At 42.8% G+C, this 18,070-nt stretch overlaps 1 protein-coding gene across 6 annotated transcripts in view; it reads right to left on the bottom strand.

Moving 5' to 3' along the window:
* The window catches only part of LOC110484310 (zinc finger MYM-type protein 4), a 37,946-nt gene extending 21,003 nt beyond the window's left edge, over window positions 1-16,943 (bottom strand). Inside the window, exons 1-6 of one of the 6 annotated variants that reach the window (XM_021554868.2) lie at window positions 16,814-16,943; window positions 6,122-6,164; window positions 5,195-5,722; window positions 3,585-3,652; window positions 2,848-3,018; window positions 74-152 (exon numbers count right to left, since the gene is read on the bottom strand). In XM_021554868.2, coding sequence (XP_021410543.1) covers window positions 74-152; window positions 2,848-3,018; window positions 3,585-3,652; window positions 5,195-5,722; window positions 6,122-6,164; window positions 16,814-16,855 — 931 coding nt within the window. In that variant the 5' untranslated portion in view covers window positions 16,856-16,943. Of the gene's footprint in view, window positions 1-73; window positions 153-2,847; window positions 3,019-3,584; window positions 3,653-5,194; window positions 5,723-6,121; window positions 6,165-16,813 lie in introns of those variants that run through there. The other 5 variants (XM_021554864.2, XM_021554870.2, XM_021554869.2 and 2 more) reach the window with 5 other exon arrangements.
* Window positions 16,944-18,070: the final 1,127 nt, after the last annotated feature.

The raw sequence follows: 18,070 nt of genomic DNA, 5'->3' as shown, positions 1-18,070 counted from the left end.
TGACCTGCAAGACTATTTGCAACGGTGACACATTTTACAGATTTAAATGAAATTTGTCTTGCCTATTCCTTACCAAGAGGATTGCCACTGACTGAAAATACAGCACTGATTTTCAGCTCCCCTTCCTGAGATTTTGGCTGTTGGCCGTACTCCTAAAACAAAGGGAAAGGAAAAGGAGAACAAATACAGACATGTAATAACAGGTAACATGATTCCATTCTTTTCACAATTCTGCATTGAACCTCAGGGAAGAGTGGGTTTCCTAAGCCTGCTCCGAAGGCTGGGTGACAAGTGAGCACACACACAGCTCCTGCCCAGAGCTCCACAGCAAACCACACCTGAGGGGACACAAATGGACAGGTGGGGCTGCCTGGTGCATCCCCCTCTCCAGCTGCACTCCAAGACACCTCAGAATTCAGCCAAAGCTTAAGGAAATTTCTGCTTTCCATTCAAACTTTCCAGCTGGAAGTGCTTTTGCAGCCCTTGCCCCTGTTCTGGGAGAGAAGTTTTATCTTCATATAAAGGAGGATAGCAATGAAACAGAGCTGGGACTTCGTAGGGGAGCATTCTGTATTAACCAGGAGTTAGGACCTTGGAGCAGCCTAAGGTGAAGCTTTGCAGCAGACCAAGGTTGGCACCACCAGGGCCAGACTATCACAGTCTCAGCACGAGGGGAATCACCTCACATTTGGTAGGGGATGAGAAAATCCCTGGACAGCTGCTGGTGGAATAGCTGACATGCTATAAATGACTGGCTTAGTCCCCAGCAGCTATTCACACTGACAGCACGCTTCCTGCTCCTGCTCTCCCTGGAAATCTGAGCCAGAAAGCAGCTTGGAACACTCCACATGTAAATCTTAATAGGCTGAATAGCATAATCTCTTGGAACTACAGAAATGATAAGATTTAGCCTACTTACAGTCGTTTGGGAGTAGTGAGGCATGATGTCATGTTATGACTGAGCTAAATTCACAGCTGCTGCCTGGCTGCCAGGGAAACCAATTCAGAATCACTAAGCAAAAGGAAGGTCTCTCTTTCCCCGTGGCAGTGAGATGCTGTCCCAGCTTCCGCCAGCTCCCAAAATCCCACAACAACCTCCACTGAGCACGTGCTCAAACTGAGCACTCCTCTCACTCCTGTGGGAAAATTGGAAGTTTCTATACTAGACAACCAAACTATTTCTCAACATGTTTCCCAGGAGACAGGCAGTGGTATTCCTTGACCATGTGAACCATCAGACTGAAACAATCAAATCTCAGGTAGAGAAGCTTGAAGCTGGGTATGGGCATGCTATGATGAGATTCTTAAGCACCATTTTTATTATTATTATTATTTAAAAATTAAATCATTTGCAGACATACAGGTTTTTTTAAGCACTTTAACTGCAATTGTATCATTAGTCAAGAGTAGGAAAAGAAATGGAGGCAAATCCTGACATCAACTGTGCATGATCAAGCAGTTTCACAGCAGCGTAACAGTGCTGAAAGCCAAAAACCTTCAGCTCCAACTATTGGTTACAGCAAGAAATGCTCTTATCTTTCAGGAAATATTAAAAAAAATCCATAAAGCCCCCCCCATAGTAATTCCAATCTAAAGCAAAACAAAATTAACTCAGTTCTCCTACTTTTCCAGTATCAGGCAGAGTTGATAATCACAGGATTTTACTCCAGGAAGGAATTTTTTGAACCATACGATATTTGACATTTAAATTCTTCAAGTCTTCATTTTTACTTATTAATATGATCTTTGATAACCACAGACATCTCGCCTTGCATTCCACACAAATCCACACAGCAGATGCCATCTTGGGAGGACAAAAGAAGAGACAGATTTAACTAATCTACACGTGGTTTGACATTCTACAGGTTCAAGGAAAAATAAACCCAAACAATCCCACAGAGACTGAACAAATCAGAAGGACAGTAAAATCTGAAGTTGCAAATATTTTACTTATTAAATTGAGAGAATTACGGGAAAAGAAGAAAAAGTGCTGGGAAGACAAGCCCGGAGAGCAGAGGAGCAGAAGGACAAAGACTGATGCTAAAAACTAACACCTGCACAAGAACACCAACCAACACTCCCGTGCTGGTGCAAAGGGATGCATCATTTTGGGAAGTCTTGCACACCTTTAACATATAAAATCTGATATGTAACATGGATATGAGCAGTGAGGAGTCAGGAATTGCAGCACAGCTCATTCCCCTGGTGTCACACAGCAAAGCAGTGGCACAGAGATTGGCTGGAGCTCAGCAACCCTGGCTCCAGCACTGCTTAATCCATAGGTCAGACCTTCTCCAGGTTGGAGTTACTGAGTTTTACCTGCATCATCATAAAAAGTGTCAGTCTTGAATGAGAAAGTCACTTAAATATACACTTAAATTGACTTCACTGATGTGTAAGTACTTAAATATTTTGCTAAGTCCTTTAAGTGTTAATTTAAAACAAGAACAAACTACTGTGCTTGCAAAGGCAGCTTTTAAGAAGGAAGTAGCTGCTTTAATTCATATCTCTAATTATGACGTATAAGTTATTTAACAAACTATGATTTACAGTTTATTTCCTAGTTAGATAAAGTGTCTATGTTGCCACAGATTTAGTTACAGAAGTTTTAGAGCACTTGGCTTTGTTTCTAACTGAAAAGAAAAACATTTTCAGAGACAAGGTAACAAGACACCAAAAAGTTGAGGGGAGATGGGTTTCATAGTAGTGTAAGAAGGAAAAATCCTTCTACTAAACTATGTTCTTCAAGTTAAATTTCGGTCAACAAACCAAATAAATGTCTGAATTTCTGTTCAGCTTAAGCGGTCAGCTGTCAGACCAAAATGAGAAATGCAATGGGAAACTTACCTCAGAATTACCAGGTTCATCTTTAATTTTGTCTAACAGTCCCTGCTGTGGGGCCATAGCTTTAGCATATTCGTCATCCAAAGGCTCCTTCTTAATTCTAATATTTGGTGCAAAGGAATTCCCCAGCTCTTGTCCAATAGATTCCTTACTAGAAAATAGGTAGCTAGACTCCTGAAACAATAATATGAAAAAGAATTCACCCTCCTGCATCTGCCATGAGGAGTTGGGCTGCTGCCAAGGGGAGTTTGTGTTGCAGACCAAGAGATTTGGGTCCTGCCAAGGTGGGAGAAATGCTGGGCAGCAGCTGCTGCCTCAACCTCCCTGCAGCCCCATCTCTCATCCCACCCCCAATGCTTTCCACTCCTCTGGCCAAAGCAGAAGACACCCAGCTCTGTAAGTTGGTTGTTTGGGAGTGTCTCTTGTGGATACAGCTGTTCCCTGGCTCATGTGGAAAAAAGGCAGCAGGTCAGGTGGATGCATCCAGCTGTAGGTTCGGCTCACCGGTCACTCCAACCATGCTGAACAGGAAAGTGGCTACCAAAAGAATCCTCAATCCAAAGAGAGGCTCAGGAAATTTTTACAAAATTATATGTACTGTTTAAGTAGCAAAGATGTCTAAGAGTCAGAAGATCAGTTTCCTTAACACTCAAATTTACACTCAAATACAAAATAAGTATTTTGCATTATTCCAGCATATTGCTGCACTTGCAAAAGTGGTTGAAAGATCTATAGCTTACCCTGAAGTTAGTTTCTGGAGTTTGTGGCACTAACTGCGTCCGTAATGTTTCTTCTACTTGATTATGAACTGAGGAAAACATATACATTAAATAGAAATGAATACAGGTTCCAATGCATTTCCTTTACAACTATCAGAGTCTCATCCTGCTCCCCAACCCGTGTCTGACAGCACCTCACCACTATTAAATTACTCCCTCTCTCCTCCCTGTAGGTAAGGTGGTAATCCCTAGAGAGAACTGATTCTTTTTAAATTATTCTATTGGATCATTATTTTCCCATTCCAGCAAAACAGTTGCAAACTTCCGACGCAAATTCTTCATTCAGGATTTTCCACACCTCAGCAGGTTCTGAACTCCCCTGTTTTGACATTTAAATCAAAAAATACTTTTCAGAGCGACATCTTCCAGTCTTTTCTTTGCTGTTCTGATATTTTGCTTTTCCTCTCTTCTCAGGAAATAGCATCTTCTGTTTTTTTTAGAATATATATATATTAAAAACTTTGGATTTGCCTACATACTGGATGCTATTATGAACATTTATCATTCTGGTTTCAACTACTGACTATTTTACTGACCTTTTAACTGTAGGTATTTACAACTTTCTGAAATACATCTTATTTACAGAAACATTCTTCCCTTGATTTTTAGCTGAAGGTAAAAGTAGAGATACTTCTGTAATTTTTCTTTATTTTAAAATATACCTTTATTGCTTCTCTATCATCAGTGCCACCTGGAAGCACCAATTTTAAGATGCTGTTGCTGAATATATAAAGTTTAAACCTCAGAACTGTAAACTGTGCATGTGAACAAGCAGCCAGAAGTCCCTCATGTGCTGGCTCACCCTCCCTCTGCTGAATAAGATTAAACCATGTGTTCCTGCTTGGTTATTCTTAACCCCTTCATTCACTGTTCTGCTGTAACTTTCAGAGCTTGGGAAGACAAAAATAAGTGTGTGGGCAGCAAGATTACAGAGACTGTCAAATGAGAAAGGGATTTTAGACATCTTTGGTTCTCTCCATGATGGCTGGATGAAGTCCAAGACACAAGTATTTGAGGAAGAAGGGGAGCAGTCTTCCAGGAAAAGCAGATTTCAAGCTATGTTCTGGCTTAGTTCCTGCAGGCACTAACTCCTTTCTAGCAAGCCTTTCCCTGATACTATCAAATCCACACTGCTTTAAATGCCTAGGCATTAGTGAAAAATTGGTGCTTTGCTTGAAAAATCTTTACTGGCCATCAACTTAACCTAAATTTCATCACCTTCTCTTTTAAGAAGCTCCACGGTCTATAAAAAACAGTGAGAAAAACCAAAAGGAAGCTTGAATTGTCACCCAGCTTGGTTTAGGAAACCACAACAACAAAGGATATGTTGAGGCTCTGTAACAAGCTGTGGAGGATGAGAACTCCCTGACACTGCCAAGCCCTTTGCAAATCCTCCTCCTAACACAGAGATCATTGCATTTCAGGGTTCTTCATAAAATGCTCCCCTACACACAGCTCTGCCTGTTCTCTTCAACAAGGTGATGTTTTTAATAATTAGCCCTATTGCTGATTTCTCTCTAGTTCTTTCTTCCTCTTTGCTGGGCAGCCAGGTCTATGATGTCAACAGTTACCTGCTTTATCAAGAAAACTGCTTTTCAATCTAGAATCCGTATCTTTAGGGATTTTTTCCAACCGTTTCTCACGTTCTTGAAAATGTCCTTCTCTATCCTTGTCCTTTGCTGAAAAAGTCTCTTTGCCATTATCTCGTGTTATGCTAAAATCTTTTTGAAGTGATTTAAATACAGGGCCCTGCTCAAAGGGGGAAGTGAGATCCTTCTGGATTGCATTCTGAACCTGAATTTCTTTTTCACTGTCCAGTTCATGATCTGGAATTCTCTTGCCCTCTTCCAGATGATCTTCATCATGAATTGCTGAAGAAAGAGTGTCTTTTGGAGTGAAATTCTGATCATCTTCATTGTCACTCCCAACAACAGGTATGCCTGCAAGATCCCCAGAGTTCAGAAAATAATCATGATCATCACCCTGCAGTGAATTCTCAGGTCCTGCTCGGTTCGGTACTCCAAAAGACAAGCTGTCGAGGGCAGGTGTTAAGCTGTGGTCAGCCTCCTCAGACATCTCTGCATCCAGAATTTCACCACCTAGGGGGAAAAAAATCCCAGTGAACTGTCAGAAAATCGACCAATTTCACGTGTAACAAAGGAGAAGAGTGAGTATCCTAATCTGGCTGATGCTGCAATTCCTTGAATATTCTCAGCCTTCTTGGGCCAACATTACTGTGAAAACATTGCTGACATAGAAATGGTTCAGTCGCCCTCACAACTCTGAAGCAGAAGTTGAATTGAGTAAAACTAACCAAAGAAAGAAAAAAACATTCATTTCCATTCACCTCACTTGTAGCACTTGTGGAGAAGGTAATGCAGGAGGGAATGAGCAGGAAGGGCTGGGATGAGGGCAAGATAGTCTTGTTCAGCAGCAATTACACTTCCAAGAAAGGCTTTGTGAAACTATGGCATTAGAGAATAAACAGAAATACTTACATTTTTCTGTAATATCAAATACTGCATCAGATTTATCTTCAAACTGTAAAAAAGGAAACCACAGTCATTTCTTGGTCAGCTGCCTTGTACTTTGCTAAAAAGGATCTGATCAAAACCAAGCAGAAGGATCACAATTCCTCCTCCTCCTTCCTTCCTTGCCCCAAGCAAATTTTTATGAATTAAGACTTATATCACTGAGAAGCCACACTAACCCTAATGAGTTCAGAATACATAGAAAAGGCACACAAGGAAAATTTAGAAATAGTGTTGCTTCCCAGAGGAGAAAGGAAAGGAAATGTCAATTTTCTCTACTACCTGGGATACCAGTACCAGGTCAAGGCCACAGATTCTGCTCTGATACTCCATGAGCCTTCATTCCCTCTGAACATCATAAATGAAAACCAGGAGCACAGGCAGCTCCCACTGCCATGGGCTGCACAGGCCCAAGGGTTTCACCTCTCTTACAGGGAATTCTCCCCTTCCCAGGAACAGGGAAATATAATGTTTAACCTCCCAACACAGCAAGTGTCAGCGTGAGCGTAAGCACAGAAGACCCAGATGCTGACTGAGTGCTGCACAAACATCTGTCTGCATCAAACATCCTCTGACAGATGTGGAAGTTGTTGGCATGCTTGAATGCTGCCTGGAGAAGGATAATTAAAGTTTCCTTCAGAATGTCCAACTCATTAGCAGCCTTCTTTTCTGCCCAAGAGATAACAGTAATTCATTTAAGCCCTCTCTCCTTTCTCTGCATTGCCAGCTCTACACTTCTTTCCTGGTAGATTCTGCTCACACTGCAATTCCTAAGCCATCTTAGGGAAAGTAATGGGATTTGATAGCAAAAGGATGAGCCCTAATTTCATTTAACTCAAGTCATTTAGTTGATAAATCCAGTATTTCTCAGGACTGTGATGGGAGCTATCAGTTTGGTAGCAGCCAGTTCTAGGAAAGGATGACAACAGATTGTCCCAGAGGTCATTTGATGGCAAAATGTCCCTTCCAATACCACTTGCAGGTCTGCAAAGACAAGGTAGCTCCTTCAGCTTAACTGGACACACATGGAATAGTGAGGACATGTCCAGCATGGCATCAATCAGTTGGATACTGTACCAGAACTTTCTAGTTTCTCTGAGCAGACACTTGAGGCTGGAAAAGTAAAACAGAACCAAAACAAAACATGAAAAGGTTACAGTTCCACAAGGCCGATGCAAGTCTTCTCCATGTAATTATCTACAGGGAAAGAGTAAGGAAACACCTCCCAGGAAGGTTTGCAAGGCCTGAGCTCTGTTCCTGCTGTAATGACCTCAGGAGTGTCTGGAAGAGGGAAGTTTAATGCTGATCTAGAAGCCCATTAACAGTCAACTAAGTTTACACAGGTGTAAAACTAATCCCCATAAATACTGGATATATTAAGTGCTCACAAAAGCTGCTGAGGACAGGGACAGCAGGGGTGGGCTGCTTTTAGAGAAGAACATGGAAAGGAACTTGTTGCCATTTGATAATAATATCAGAGCATTAAGGTTTTGGAGGTAATAACAATAGCCCAGGTCCTTGACTCTACACTGACCTTTTTTGATCCTTTTTTGCTTCCTGTCAGGAATTCTCTGTCCTCTTCAAAAATGTCACAACAGAATTTGATGATAGGATGAAGGTATTTTTCAGTTGAGATGAGCTCATCCTTTTCTCAGAGTAGATTTGTATCAAAGTAGTTATTTAACTCTTTTGAGACACAAAGTATCAGGGGGAAAGTGTTCCAGGTCCTACACAACCCTGGCTGCCTTACACACCCAAACCCTAGGTATTCCTTCACCCCTTCTGGTGGTAACAAATCTTTTGCCACCAGCTGACAACCCCGGGGATGCTTGTATTGCCAAGGGATACATTTTGCAGTGTGTATCTCTCTGTTTAATTCAAAGAAACACTAACAGGCAAGTCAGCACAAGGGGCCACCTGCAAGAGCATGAGGGACTCCCATAAACGTTATGGAGAAGCTGGAAAACATTTACAATCTACCTGGAAATAACCCAAGACACTTCTCAAACACAAGGTCATCCTAGGGAAAAAACCAGCCTGTTTTGTTTCTTCACTCATTATTTTGTGAGGATTTGAAAAGGAGAGATCATCTTGGATATCTTCTTCTTCCAAAAGTTTTTTGAGTACAGAGGACAATCTGTGTCTGTGGTCAAAAGCTTTCCCTGGAAATATTTATAAACCAAGAACTCCAGCATCTGACAATACCAGCAGCTTTATCTAAAGCCACCATCTAGTTTCTGACTGTGAACAGCATCAGAACTCCCACATAGTGTAAATTCAAAGGGAGAAAACCAGGAAAAGTGTTGGGATGATCGTGTGTGTGTACACATATGAATCTACATACACATAAATATATATATATATACCCAACAAATTACTCATTCTGTAAGTCTATAACTGGACTGTCCCTGAAATTAGAGCGCTTTTTTTTCAGCATTAATGTGTGGTATTTTCTCAGTTACACATTTTCAGTCCCTTCCCCAGTGTCACTACAGTCTTGCTTAATGGAGGAAATTTTGTGTATCACCAGTTACAAAAATGTATCACTTTAATAAATCATGTACATTAGCTTTTGACTAGATGCAGCCTTGTATGACCCAGAAATGTGAACAACACCCAACTTACTATTTTGATATTCTATTACACTCCTGCAAGGCAAATCCCTCTTTCCAATCCTCATGCTTCCTCCTTTCATCACTGTTAATTCCTTTTATTTCTTCTGTTCAGATTTTTTTAAGATTTAGTGAGAAGTGGAGCAAAAGTACTTGAGGGGCAAACATGGAACTGATGGCATTTCCTCTGGGTCACTTTTGCCAGATCTAAGGAGAAAGGTACCTCAACAGCCCACATTAAGTCTTTGATAACTACCAAAGGAAAGTCTCAGGAAAAGAGTTTTCTGATCAAATACTGAGGCTTCAACTCTTCAACTCAGTCCTCAAAACACACTTGCAATTGTAAAACAAAACTCAGTAATACAATATTCTAAACCATCTTCATGAAATCATCTTGGCAAATATTTGCCAGAGAATAATAATTCTTAGTGTTTTTAATCATTTAACTCCGTAAGAGTTTAATACAGAACAGTTTGAGTTTGGTATTAGTGAAATTCAATGTTTTAGGCTATACCTTTTTAGTGACTGCCTCATTAGCTAGCATTGCACACAAAGTGATGCTCTGCCTACTCAGGCTGTAAAAAACAAATAAATTAATGAATGAAATGAAACAAGAATACAGAAATGGTGATGAAACAATGAGGTATTTCTGAAAGAAATCAACTACTCAAAAAAAAAAAAAAAAGACAGCATTGCTTTTATAACAAAAATTACAATCCCAGCAGATATGTCACTGTTTTTTTATAAAACTCTGCTCTAAGGGAGCAGTGTCACATCTTCAGCACTAACCTGCCTTTGCTGGGAGCAGGGGACAGAAGGACACATATTTACAGTTCAATACAATGTGCTAATTTGAAATAACTAAAAAGCTGATCCATACCTTCACGGTGTTCAACATTGCCATGGCATCCATAAATCCATAAATCAAACAATTCATAGATTATTTTTGTGCAACATAAAGAGAGAAGCTGCCTATGGCTACAGTATTGCTTTGAATGCAAAACAGAGAATTCCATTAAAAAATAAACAAAACAGTGTAACTTTACACACACAGAATGTCTTTCTAGTAAGCTTCTAAAGTTTGATCCTAGATTTTAATACACCCATAAGCAAACTGTGGAAAGGAAGCAGATGTTAAGAGAACTGCAATTAAAAATAGTCAGAAATTATTCTCAGTTTGCCTGTAGTTTCCTTGTCCCTCTATGCACAGCATAACCCCCACTCCAGAATTCATTCAACTGACAAGACACTGTTGGAAACCAAAAAAGAAAAATTTAAAATTAATTGAAATTTCAATCGCGGGGTGAGCTCAGGAAGCATCCCCTGACCTTTTCCACATGACACGGCCCTGGTAGGGATACCAGGCAGGGATACCAGGGAGGGAAACCAGGCAGGGATACCAGGCAGGGATGCCAGACAGGGATACCAGGCAGGGATGCCAGGCAGGGATGCCAGGCAGGGATGCCAGGCAGGGATGCCAGGCAAGCAGCCAATGGTGCTGCACCTCTGCTACTGCCAAACTCCACGGCACACACAGGATTACGCAGCGGGTCCTGCCGGAGCTGCTTCCCACCAAAACACAGCCAGCCCCAAGGATTTGTACCTTGGGAGCACCTGGGGAGGGCAGAGACGGGGTAACAAAGAGCCAGGCTGCTGCAGATACCTGCCAGGAACAGAAAGGCTGTGGCAGGAAGAGAACCTGCTGGGGTCACAGCCATAGGGACCCCCGGCACCTTCCTGCCTGCCTGGGGACAGGGACAGCGTGAGCTCGGCACGGTGGCTGTCTCTGAGGCTTCCCTGAGCCAGGCTGAACACTTGAAAATATTCTTAATCTGGTCTGAGGGTAATACAGTGGAGATGGCGATGGGTGTTTTTAAAGGCAAATGCCAAACATGTAAAAAAGCAAGCATTTCCCAGCTGCTGGTGGGAAATTCTGTTCAACAAATACAGGTTTGCCTTGCAGCTCACTTGCACATCTTCAATTTTTAAGTGGCAAGACAGAAGATTTAGGTATGTGCTGCTCCCTTTCATTTCTGCATTTTAAGAATTCTGGATCGTTCAACAGAAATCACAGGGAACAGTTCAGCATGGAATTTTATTGTCCCTTTCTGTCACCAGGCTTTTCTGATATTCCTGAGCTTTTGGAATATTTACAGGCCAATTCCAAACAAACCTTATAGTTTCCATATCCACCCAACACACAGAACCTGCATGTGTTACCAACATATATGGAGCCAAGATGAATTTGTCAAACACACAGAAGTCATAGAGAGCCTTATTTTTTCTGGAATATCAGTGGGTTTAATCTATACCTACAAAAGCCATAGGAGGATCCAAGCTCTTCTCCCATTCACACACAAAATCATGGATTTGAGAAGGAAGCAATCACCTTGCAATCACAGAATCCCAGACTGGTTTGGATTGGAAAGGACCTTAAAGATCATCTTGTTCCACCACCTGCCATGGGCAGGGACACCTTCCACTACCCCAGGTTGCTCCAAGCCCCAGTGTCCAACCTGGTCCTGGACACTTCCAGGGATGGGGCAGCCACAGCTCCTCTGGGAAACCTGTGCCAGCGATTCACTACCCTCAGAGGGATGAATTTCTCCCTAATATTTGTTATTAATAACAAATTTCATTGCAATGGTCTTTGGAAAGACACCAGATTTTGATGTGCTTTGGGCTTTTCAATTAAGAAACACACACAGACACAAACCACACAGCAAGCAAACAAATCCACAAGTTTCTAAACAAAGAATTTCTTCCCTCAAAACCTCACCCCTGGCTCTGTGCTGAACTTCTCTGCTGCTGGTAAGATACAATCAACCACTAAGGCTGGGGTTTTGGTTACACTAAGGCTGTAAATGAGCTGAAATAAAAATAATTCCAGTTTCTCACAGCATAAGGCAGGACAACTGAATGGAAATTACAAGGATGTAAAAATCCCCAATATCAGAGCAGGGTCTGTGTCACAATATGTATGTTTATGCTGTGATGCTCAGCAGTTACTTACTCCAAACCAAGTGTTTCAGTTCAGTTACATATTGGAACTTATTTCACAAGCAAGCCAGCACTGTTCAGATCACAAATGTGTGCTTTTGGCCAAAGCTTTCAAAAGTATGGCTAGTGAGAAGCAAAGCATGGAATCCCCTTAATTCCATTTAGCTCAGAAGCTGAACAGCTCATTAAGAGAGAGGCATGACCATGTCCTTTAGGGAAAGCCAGTCCATGGAATCCAACTAAGAATTGCCAAGGGTGACAATCCAGGGTGGAGCAGCAGCACGAGAACCTCAGGAAGATCATTCTACTCAATGTCTCTCCCAGAAATACAATTAACTATGTTAGTAATTAGTGGCTACTAGCTATATTACTAATAGGAGAGAAAATAAACCCAACCCACTGCAAATTAATTTTTAAAGAGAGTGAACTGTTTGAACCTGAAGCACTCTGCTCCTCATTACAATCTGTCCTCAATTAAGAAACCCACAAGGTGGTTTTGTGAACAAATAGGGAAAATCTACAACTGTAGCATTTTTTGCTTGACAAACCCAGCAGGACCATCTCCTGCCCAAGCTGGTTTGTGTTCCCAGCCCCACTCTGGTGACTGACGGGCTCAGCTCCATCAGGTACTGCAAGTCCTCTCCCTTCTCCTAAGAGTTCAGTGCCAACAGCAATTGATGGTACAAATGGGAGAGCCTTGATGTACATCCAATTCTATTTCAGTATTTCTGTCCTTAAAGAGACAAAATATCTACTTCATTCTTCAAAGTACCTTCCTAACTCTGGCTTCCTTTTTGCCTTTTCCACGATTAAACACAACAAAATCCTGTTAATAGCCTGCATTAACTGTACTTCATAAAGCTTTCTGAGCAAACAGCACCATATAAAGATGAATTTCAATACAGATTAAATCTTTTCATGTTCATTCAAGTCTTTTAAGAAATATCAAGATTCACAGAAGTACACAAATAAATTATTTAAAAAAAAAAAAAAGAAGTACTCCAAAATGTCTCCTGTGGGAATAACTCTGTATAGTTGTGCTAATTCTGTTTCAAGTTCTTCTCACCTAAATTTAGACAACTAAATATTAGTTTATTAGCCTAATGATTCAGATTTCCTCTCTTTCCGAAGGACATTAAGGAATTCTGGCAACAGCAATTTATCCTGCCCTGGGGCTGTGGACCAGCTATCAAAAGGGAAAAGGACCAAATGTAGAATTAAAGTCTTGGCTTTGTCACCAAAAATCTGATGTATTAAACTTTGGTTATGACAACAATTGGTCATCACACTTTTTTTACTGAAAAATTCAAAGGCATTAGACACAACACACTTTAAAACTATTGCATGTAGAGGTAACCTCTATAATACTTCCAGTTACTTTTAAAATTAAACAGATTTATCTAAAGCAGTTGAAAACACGGTAACCAAAATTAAATACATTACCATCATTCTCCAATCAGTATTTGCAGAAAGGACAGATACAGCAGATATTTTTTTGATAGATATCAGTTTGGTAAAGCACATTGCAGTCTCTTACACTTTTCATTTACCTTGGAATTTCTGAGGAGCACTTCCAGAGGAAAAGAGAATGACACTACAGGCAGAACACAGGGTAAGAGGATGGATACTGCAAGCACCCCCAGTTCTGCTGAGATGTCCTCAATGAAATATTCTCTGCTGCAAAAACCTTCTTTTGGAGAGTTTAGAGGATCCCAGAGAACAAGTGTTACAAGCAACAGCATGAGTGAGGTCCAAGAGCTCTTAGGCCTTTACCATACTCATGGAATGGATGATGGAAATCATCTGAACTGAGTCAGTCATTGACAGAAAACCTTGGAGTTTGTGAGAGAAAACCTCCTGTAAGACTGGCTCAGGAAAGGCATTCTGGAAGGAATGATGGGGTACAAGAGTCATCAATCATAGAATCACAGGATGGTTTGGGTTGGAAGGGACCTTAACGATCATCCAGTTCCAACCCCTAATGAGAGAAAAGTTCAGATAACCACTTCAAGAACATTGTGAATGATTTCAGAATTAAATTCCACAATCCTAAAGATGCAAAAGGCCTTGAATTGGGCACAAAGAGCTGGCTTAACTTTCTATATTTTACACAATGTGAAAAGTCTTAACTTTAATGCCTGGGATCCATTATGCTAATTTTTGGAAAGAGAATTCAAAGGTTATGACATTAAAATATTCTTTGAGAGGCACACAAGCCTTGGCAGAGAAACATTTTCATCATCTTTGTACCATTCTGGAGTAATTCAACAACAAAACTTTCTAAATAAGATGATCTCTTTCAATTTTTAATTGCAGTCATTCAAAATTAAAAATCTTTTGCAAACATCTGTTTTATTAATGTGGACACCCAAGTGTTCACCTGTTCACACCACATTAATTTCCAATAGTAAAGTGTCAAATTTCAGTACAGCCCAAACTGTCTTGCCTAGTCCAAAGGGTTGTAGACAACTGTTGCAAATAAATGAACATTCCAGTCAAAACAATTAACTGTTCAAAACAATGATATTATACACAAATTAAAGTTGAATTACCAAAAAATATTTTTATAAACTACATAAAAAAACATACTAGCAGATATCTTTCAAGTTAATATTAATCTTAGTAAATGTTTTCCTTAGCATACACAACAGTTTGATTTAGGGCAGAAATTAACCTGCTTTAAAACAATTTAGCCATAAAAACCTACCAAACCCTATTAAAAATCAAATTAGATAAATTTCTGTCAGTCATAGACTGGCAAAAACTTTATTATTTAGTTTGTTGCTAATTCATGGATTGAGTTAAAAGATGGTGACTGCTCATCCATGGGATTTGCAACGTGCTAGTTTCAGTGTATGTGCTTCTGGAATAATTGCAGAGATTCTAAAACTGAAAAGAACAATTCTGAAAACACCACCAACTGCTAAGCTCCTGTCTGAAGAAATCATTAAATCACTCTTTATTTTCTCCACACAAAGGAAAATAATTTTTACAAGAAATGCTTGTTATGCCTTAGGCACAAGACTTGGAAGAATCCAGAATCATGACCTCCTGTAGAATGGGAACTGAGCCACTATGGGGAAGAGAACTGGGATATTCAGGTCTTCCATGACCTCATTAATTATTAGGAGATCTCTGTGTGCTGGATTTACAGTTTGCTAGTCTCACTCCTCACAGGCTCCATCAGCTTTTGGAGCAGCCCAGGATTCATTTCTCCCCATGTTCCTCAAGAACATCTTGTGGCAAAACAAGCTTTGGGACGATGCCTCATGGGCAAGTTGTGTTTCCTCTTTCCTTGCCCAGGGCAACACCACTTTCCTGGTTCTTTCCTAAGTTTTACTGAAGTCCTCTGCTTCAGCAGGAGCAGAGAATGCTGTCAATGCCAACAGCACGGGAAGCTTTCCATAACCTACAGGAACATGTGGAGCAGTAACTGATGGAGACTTCCAGACTTGGCACCCAGGGAATAATGAGCCAGTGGAGAGGGAAATGATTTTTCCTGAGACCAATGAAGATGACATTGACTGGATGATAAATTTGTTATTCCTCAAGCTTGGGAAGAAAAAAGGCAACCTTCTCTTTTTCTGCAGGTAACTCTACAGATAAAAGGAGCATGTCAAGGCAATGAACATAAAGAAAGCAGAGACACCAGGACAGACTGCACGACCTCTGAGCAACCTGCTCCAACACTTGACTGTCCTCATGGTGTACAAGTGTCTCCTTATGTCCACTAACATTTCCATCACTGGCAATGAAGTTTAATTCAAGATTTCTCAAGCTAGTGTCCTACATGCAGCCATTTCCCTTCACACTTCTTGCAGCTAGGCAATATTTGATTCCCCCAAAGACCTGCATGTTTATCTACTACCTGTGAACAATTCTACAAAATTCCAGGAGCCTGTAAGTGAAGTGTTTGAAAGACACAGGTTTAAGAAATTCACAGATGATGCTCACTGCCTAACTGCAGAGTAGTCAGGCATCTACACACCTCACTCAGTGAGACCCTGAGAGGTCACGTTCTGCTTGGTAACAATTAGTTTCAATGTTTAACAACAATTACTTTCACAAGTTTCAAGTTCCCTGGTACAAATTCAGCAACTGAAACTTCTCTTCCATGCATCAGTGGAAAACTTGAGCCTCTGCTCTTGTCTTTCCCAAGGCTGAAGAATAGGAAAGCTTCTTCATCTTTGGGAAAAGGGAACTGGACAGCTCAGTCTTGTAGTGGGCTATGAAGTCTTCCACACAATTAGAATCATGATTTAAACCTTATACCTGGCAAAAAGCTTTCAACTAAATGCTACATGTGTGCAGGAAAGAGGACTGGACTCGTGGCAAGATTATTTTCAGAACTGCTTAAAGATACAAAGTGTTGGCCACAAAGAACCTTCCACTGGTTTAAGAGATGAAGCAATTCTTCAAGTAAAGTTGGATTTGATCATCTTGGAGGTGTTTTCCAACCTTAATGATTCTATGATACCAAACAGATGAGAATGGACAGTGTGCTTACAGACCAAGAGGTGACAACGATGGCCCAAGTTGTGACAACGAAGGGCCAAGAGCTGGGATGTTCACGGCTAAAGGTACTGGCACAAGGGTTACAGCCAAGTCCTGGAAGGGGCTAACAGAAGTCACACAAGGGTTACAGCCAAACCCTAGGATGGCCATGGCTAACAGAAGCCATTCGATGCTTACAGCCTGAGCACCCAAGAACTGGATGCTGCTGCCATCTTGCCTCACTCTGGCCTGACACGGACAACTGAAATTAGAAGGAGCAGCAAGGACATCGTGCTTTAAACAAGGAGACGGACGGTGACGACAGCTCCTGCTTAGCTGCAAGTTTATTATTTTAGTGATGCCAAGACGCTCGTGGCGATGATGCTCGGACACTGCCCTGGGGGAGAGGAAGCCGAAGGGCCTCGAGGGGGCAGCGCTGCCGGCCTGCGGGCCGGGCACCTCGTGCGGCTCGGTGCCCCCGGGACCCCCGGCGGGGCCGCGCCTCGCCCGCCGCATCCCGCGCCCGCCCGCGCCCCCCGCGCCCCCCACTCACCCTGCCGCGGGGGCCGGGCCCCTCCTCCTTGGCCTCCGCCATGTTGCGCCCCCCCTCAGTGTCCCAGCCCGGGGCGAGGGGCCGGGGGTCACTCCCTCTCAGCCTCCCCCGCGCTCCGCGGGGGCGGCGGCTCCGGGGGGCTCCGCGGCGCGGCGGGCGGGGCTGAGGGGGGGCCCGGCGGCTCCCCGAGAGCGGCGGGGGGGGGGGCTCGGACCCGCCAGGCCGCGGCCGCTGCTCCCGGAGCTGCCCCGACCAGCCCAGCGCGGGGCCGCTGCGCGCATGCGCCGCACGCCTGCGCGCGCCCGCGCAGGCGCGGCGGGGGCTCGGCGGGGCCGCGGGGTCGGGGGCGCCCCGGGGCGGGGGGGGGCGCTCCGGGAGCTCCGCCGCCCTCACGGCGCTGCCGGCGGGACACGGGCGTGGCGGTAGCGCGGCCTGGCTACCGGGGCCGTGGCGATAGCGCGGCCTGGCTACCGGGGCCGTGCCGCCGCCGCCGGGTGCTCGGTGGTCTCCTGGCTCCTCTGGCCGGGCCACAGCGCCGCCCTCACGGCGCCCACCTCACCTGTTCGGCTTATTGTACCTCTGCTGCGTCATTCGTGAATGAATTCATTTTGAATTAACTGATTTTTTTTTTTTTTAACTGGCTTTCTTTTGATTTTGTTGGTGCTGCTGCAAAATGCGGAATGTGTTCTGTGATGTTTGGTGCGTGTGCGCTTCCAAGCCTCGTCAGCAAGAAGGGAGGTTTAACCCGTGGAACAAATAGCAGCTCACAGGAGCTAAGTGATGTCCAGGTGTTAGAGAAACAAATTATTGTTAAGGTTTAACCCGTGGAACAAATAGCAGCTCACAAGAGCTAAGTGATGTCCAGGTGTTAGAGAAACAAATTATTGTTAAGGTTTAGCCCTGGACATGCCTCATGATCTCAGACCTGGAGGAAGTTTAACAAAGCCTGGGGAGAAGGATGTGCCGGTGGTGGTGGACACTGGAAATGCACAACTGATGGCCACGAAGACATCTGGCAGAACTGCAAGATGAGGAACGAATTAATAAACCCAAGTTGGCAATTGTGCTGAATCACCTGCAGCTGGTGAAGGGTAATTCTGGCAGGGGGACATCACAGCTGCCAACTCATGGACCACTGACCCAAGAAACCACCAACACAAAAGAAGAGAAACACTGAGCGTGGCACTAATTAGTACAAATAGCAAGATAATCATTACCCAGTAGAACAGTAATTAAAAGAGAAATATGTAACATGTA

The sequence above is a fragment of the Lonchura striata genome, chromosome 26, assembly GCF_046129695.1.
Source record: "Lonchura striata isolate bLonStr1 chromosome 26, bLonStr1.mat, whole genome shotgun sequence".
NCBI lineage: Eukaryota > Metazoa > Chordata > Aves > Passeriformes > Estrildidae > Lonchura > Lonchura striata.
This window is presented reverse-complemented; position numbering and strand designations above follow the sequence as displayed.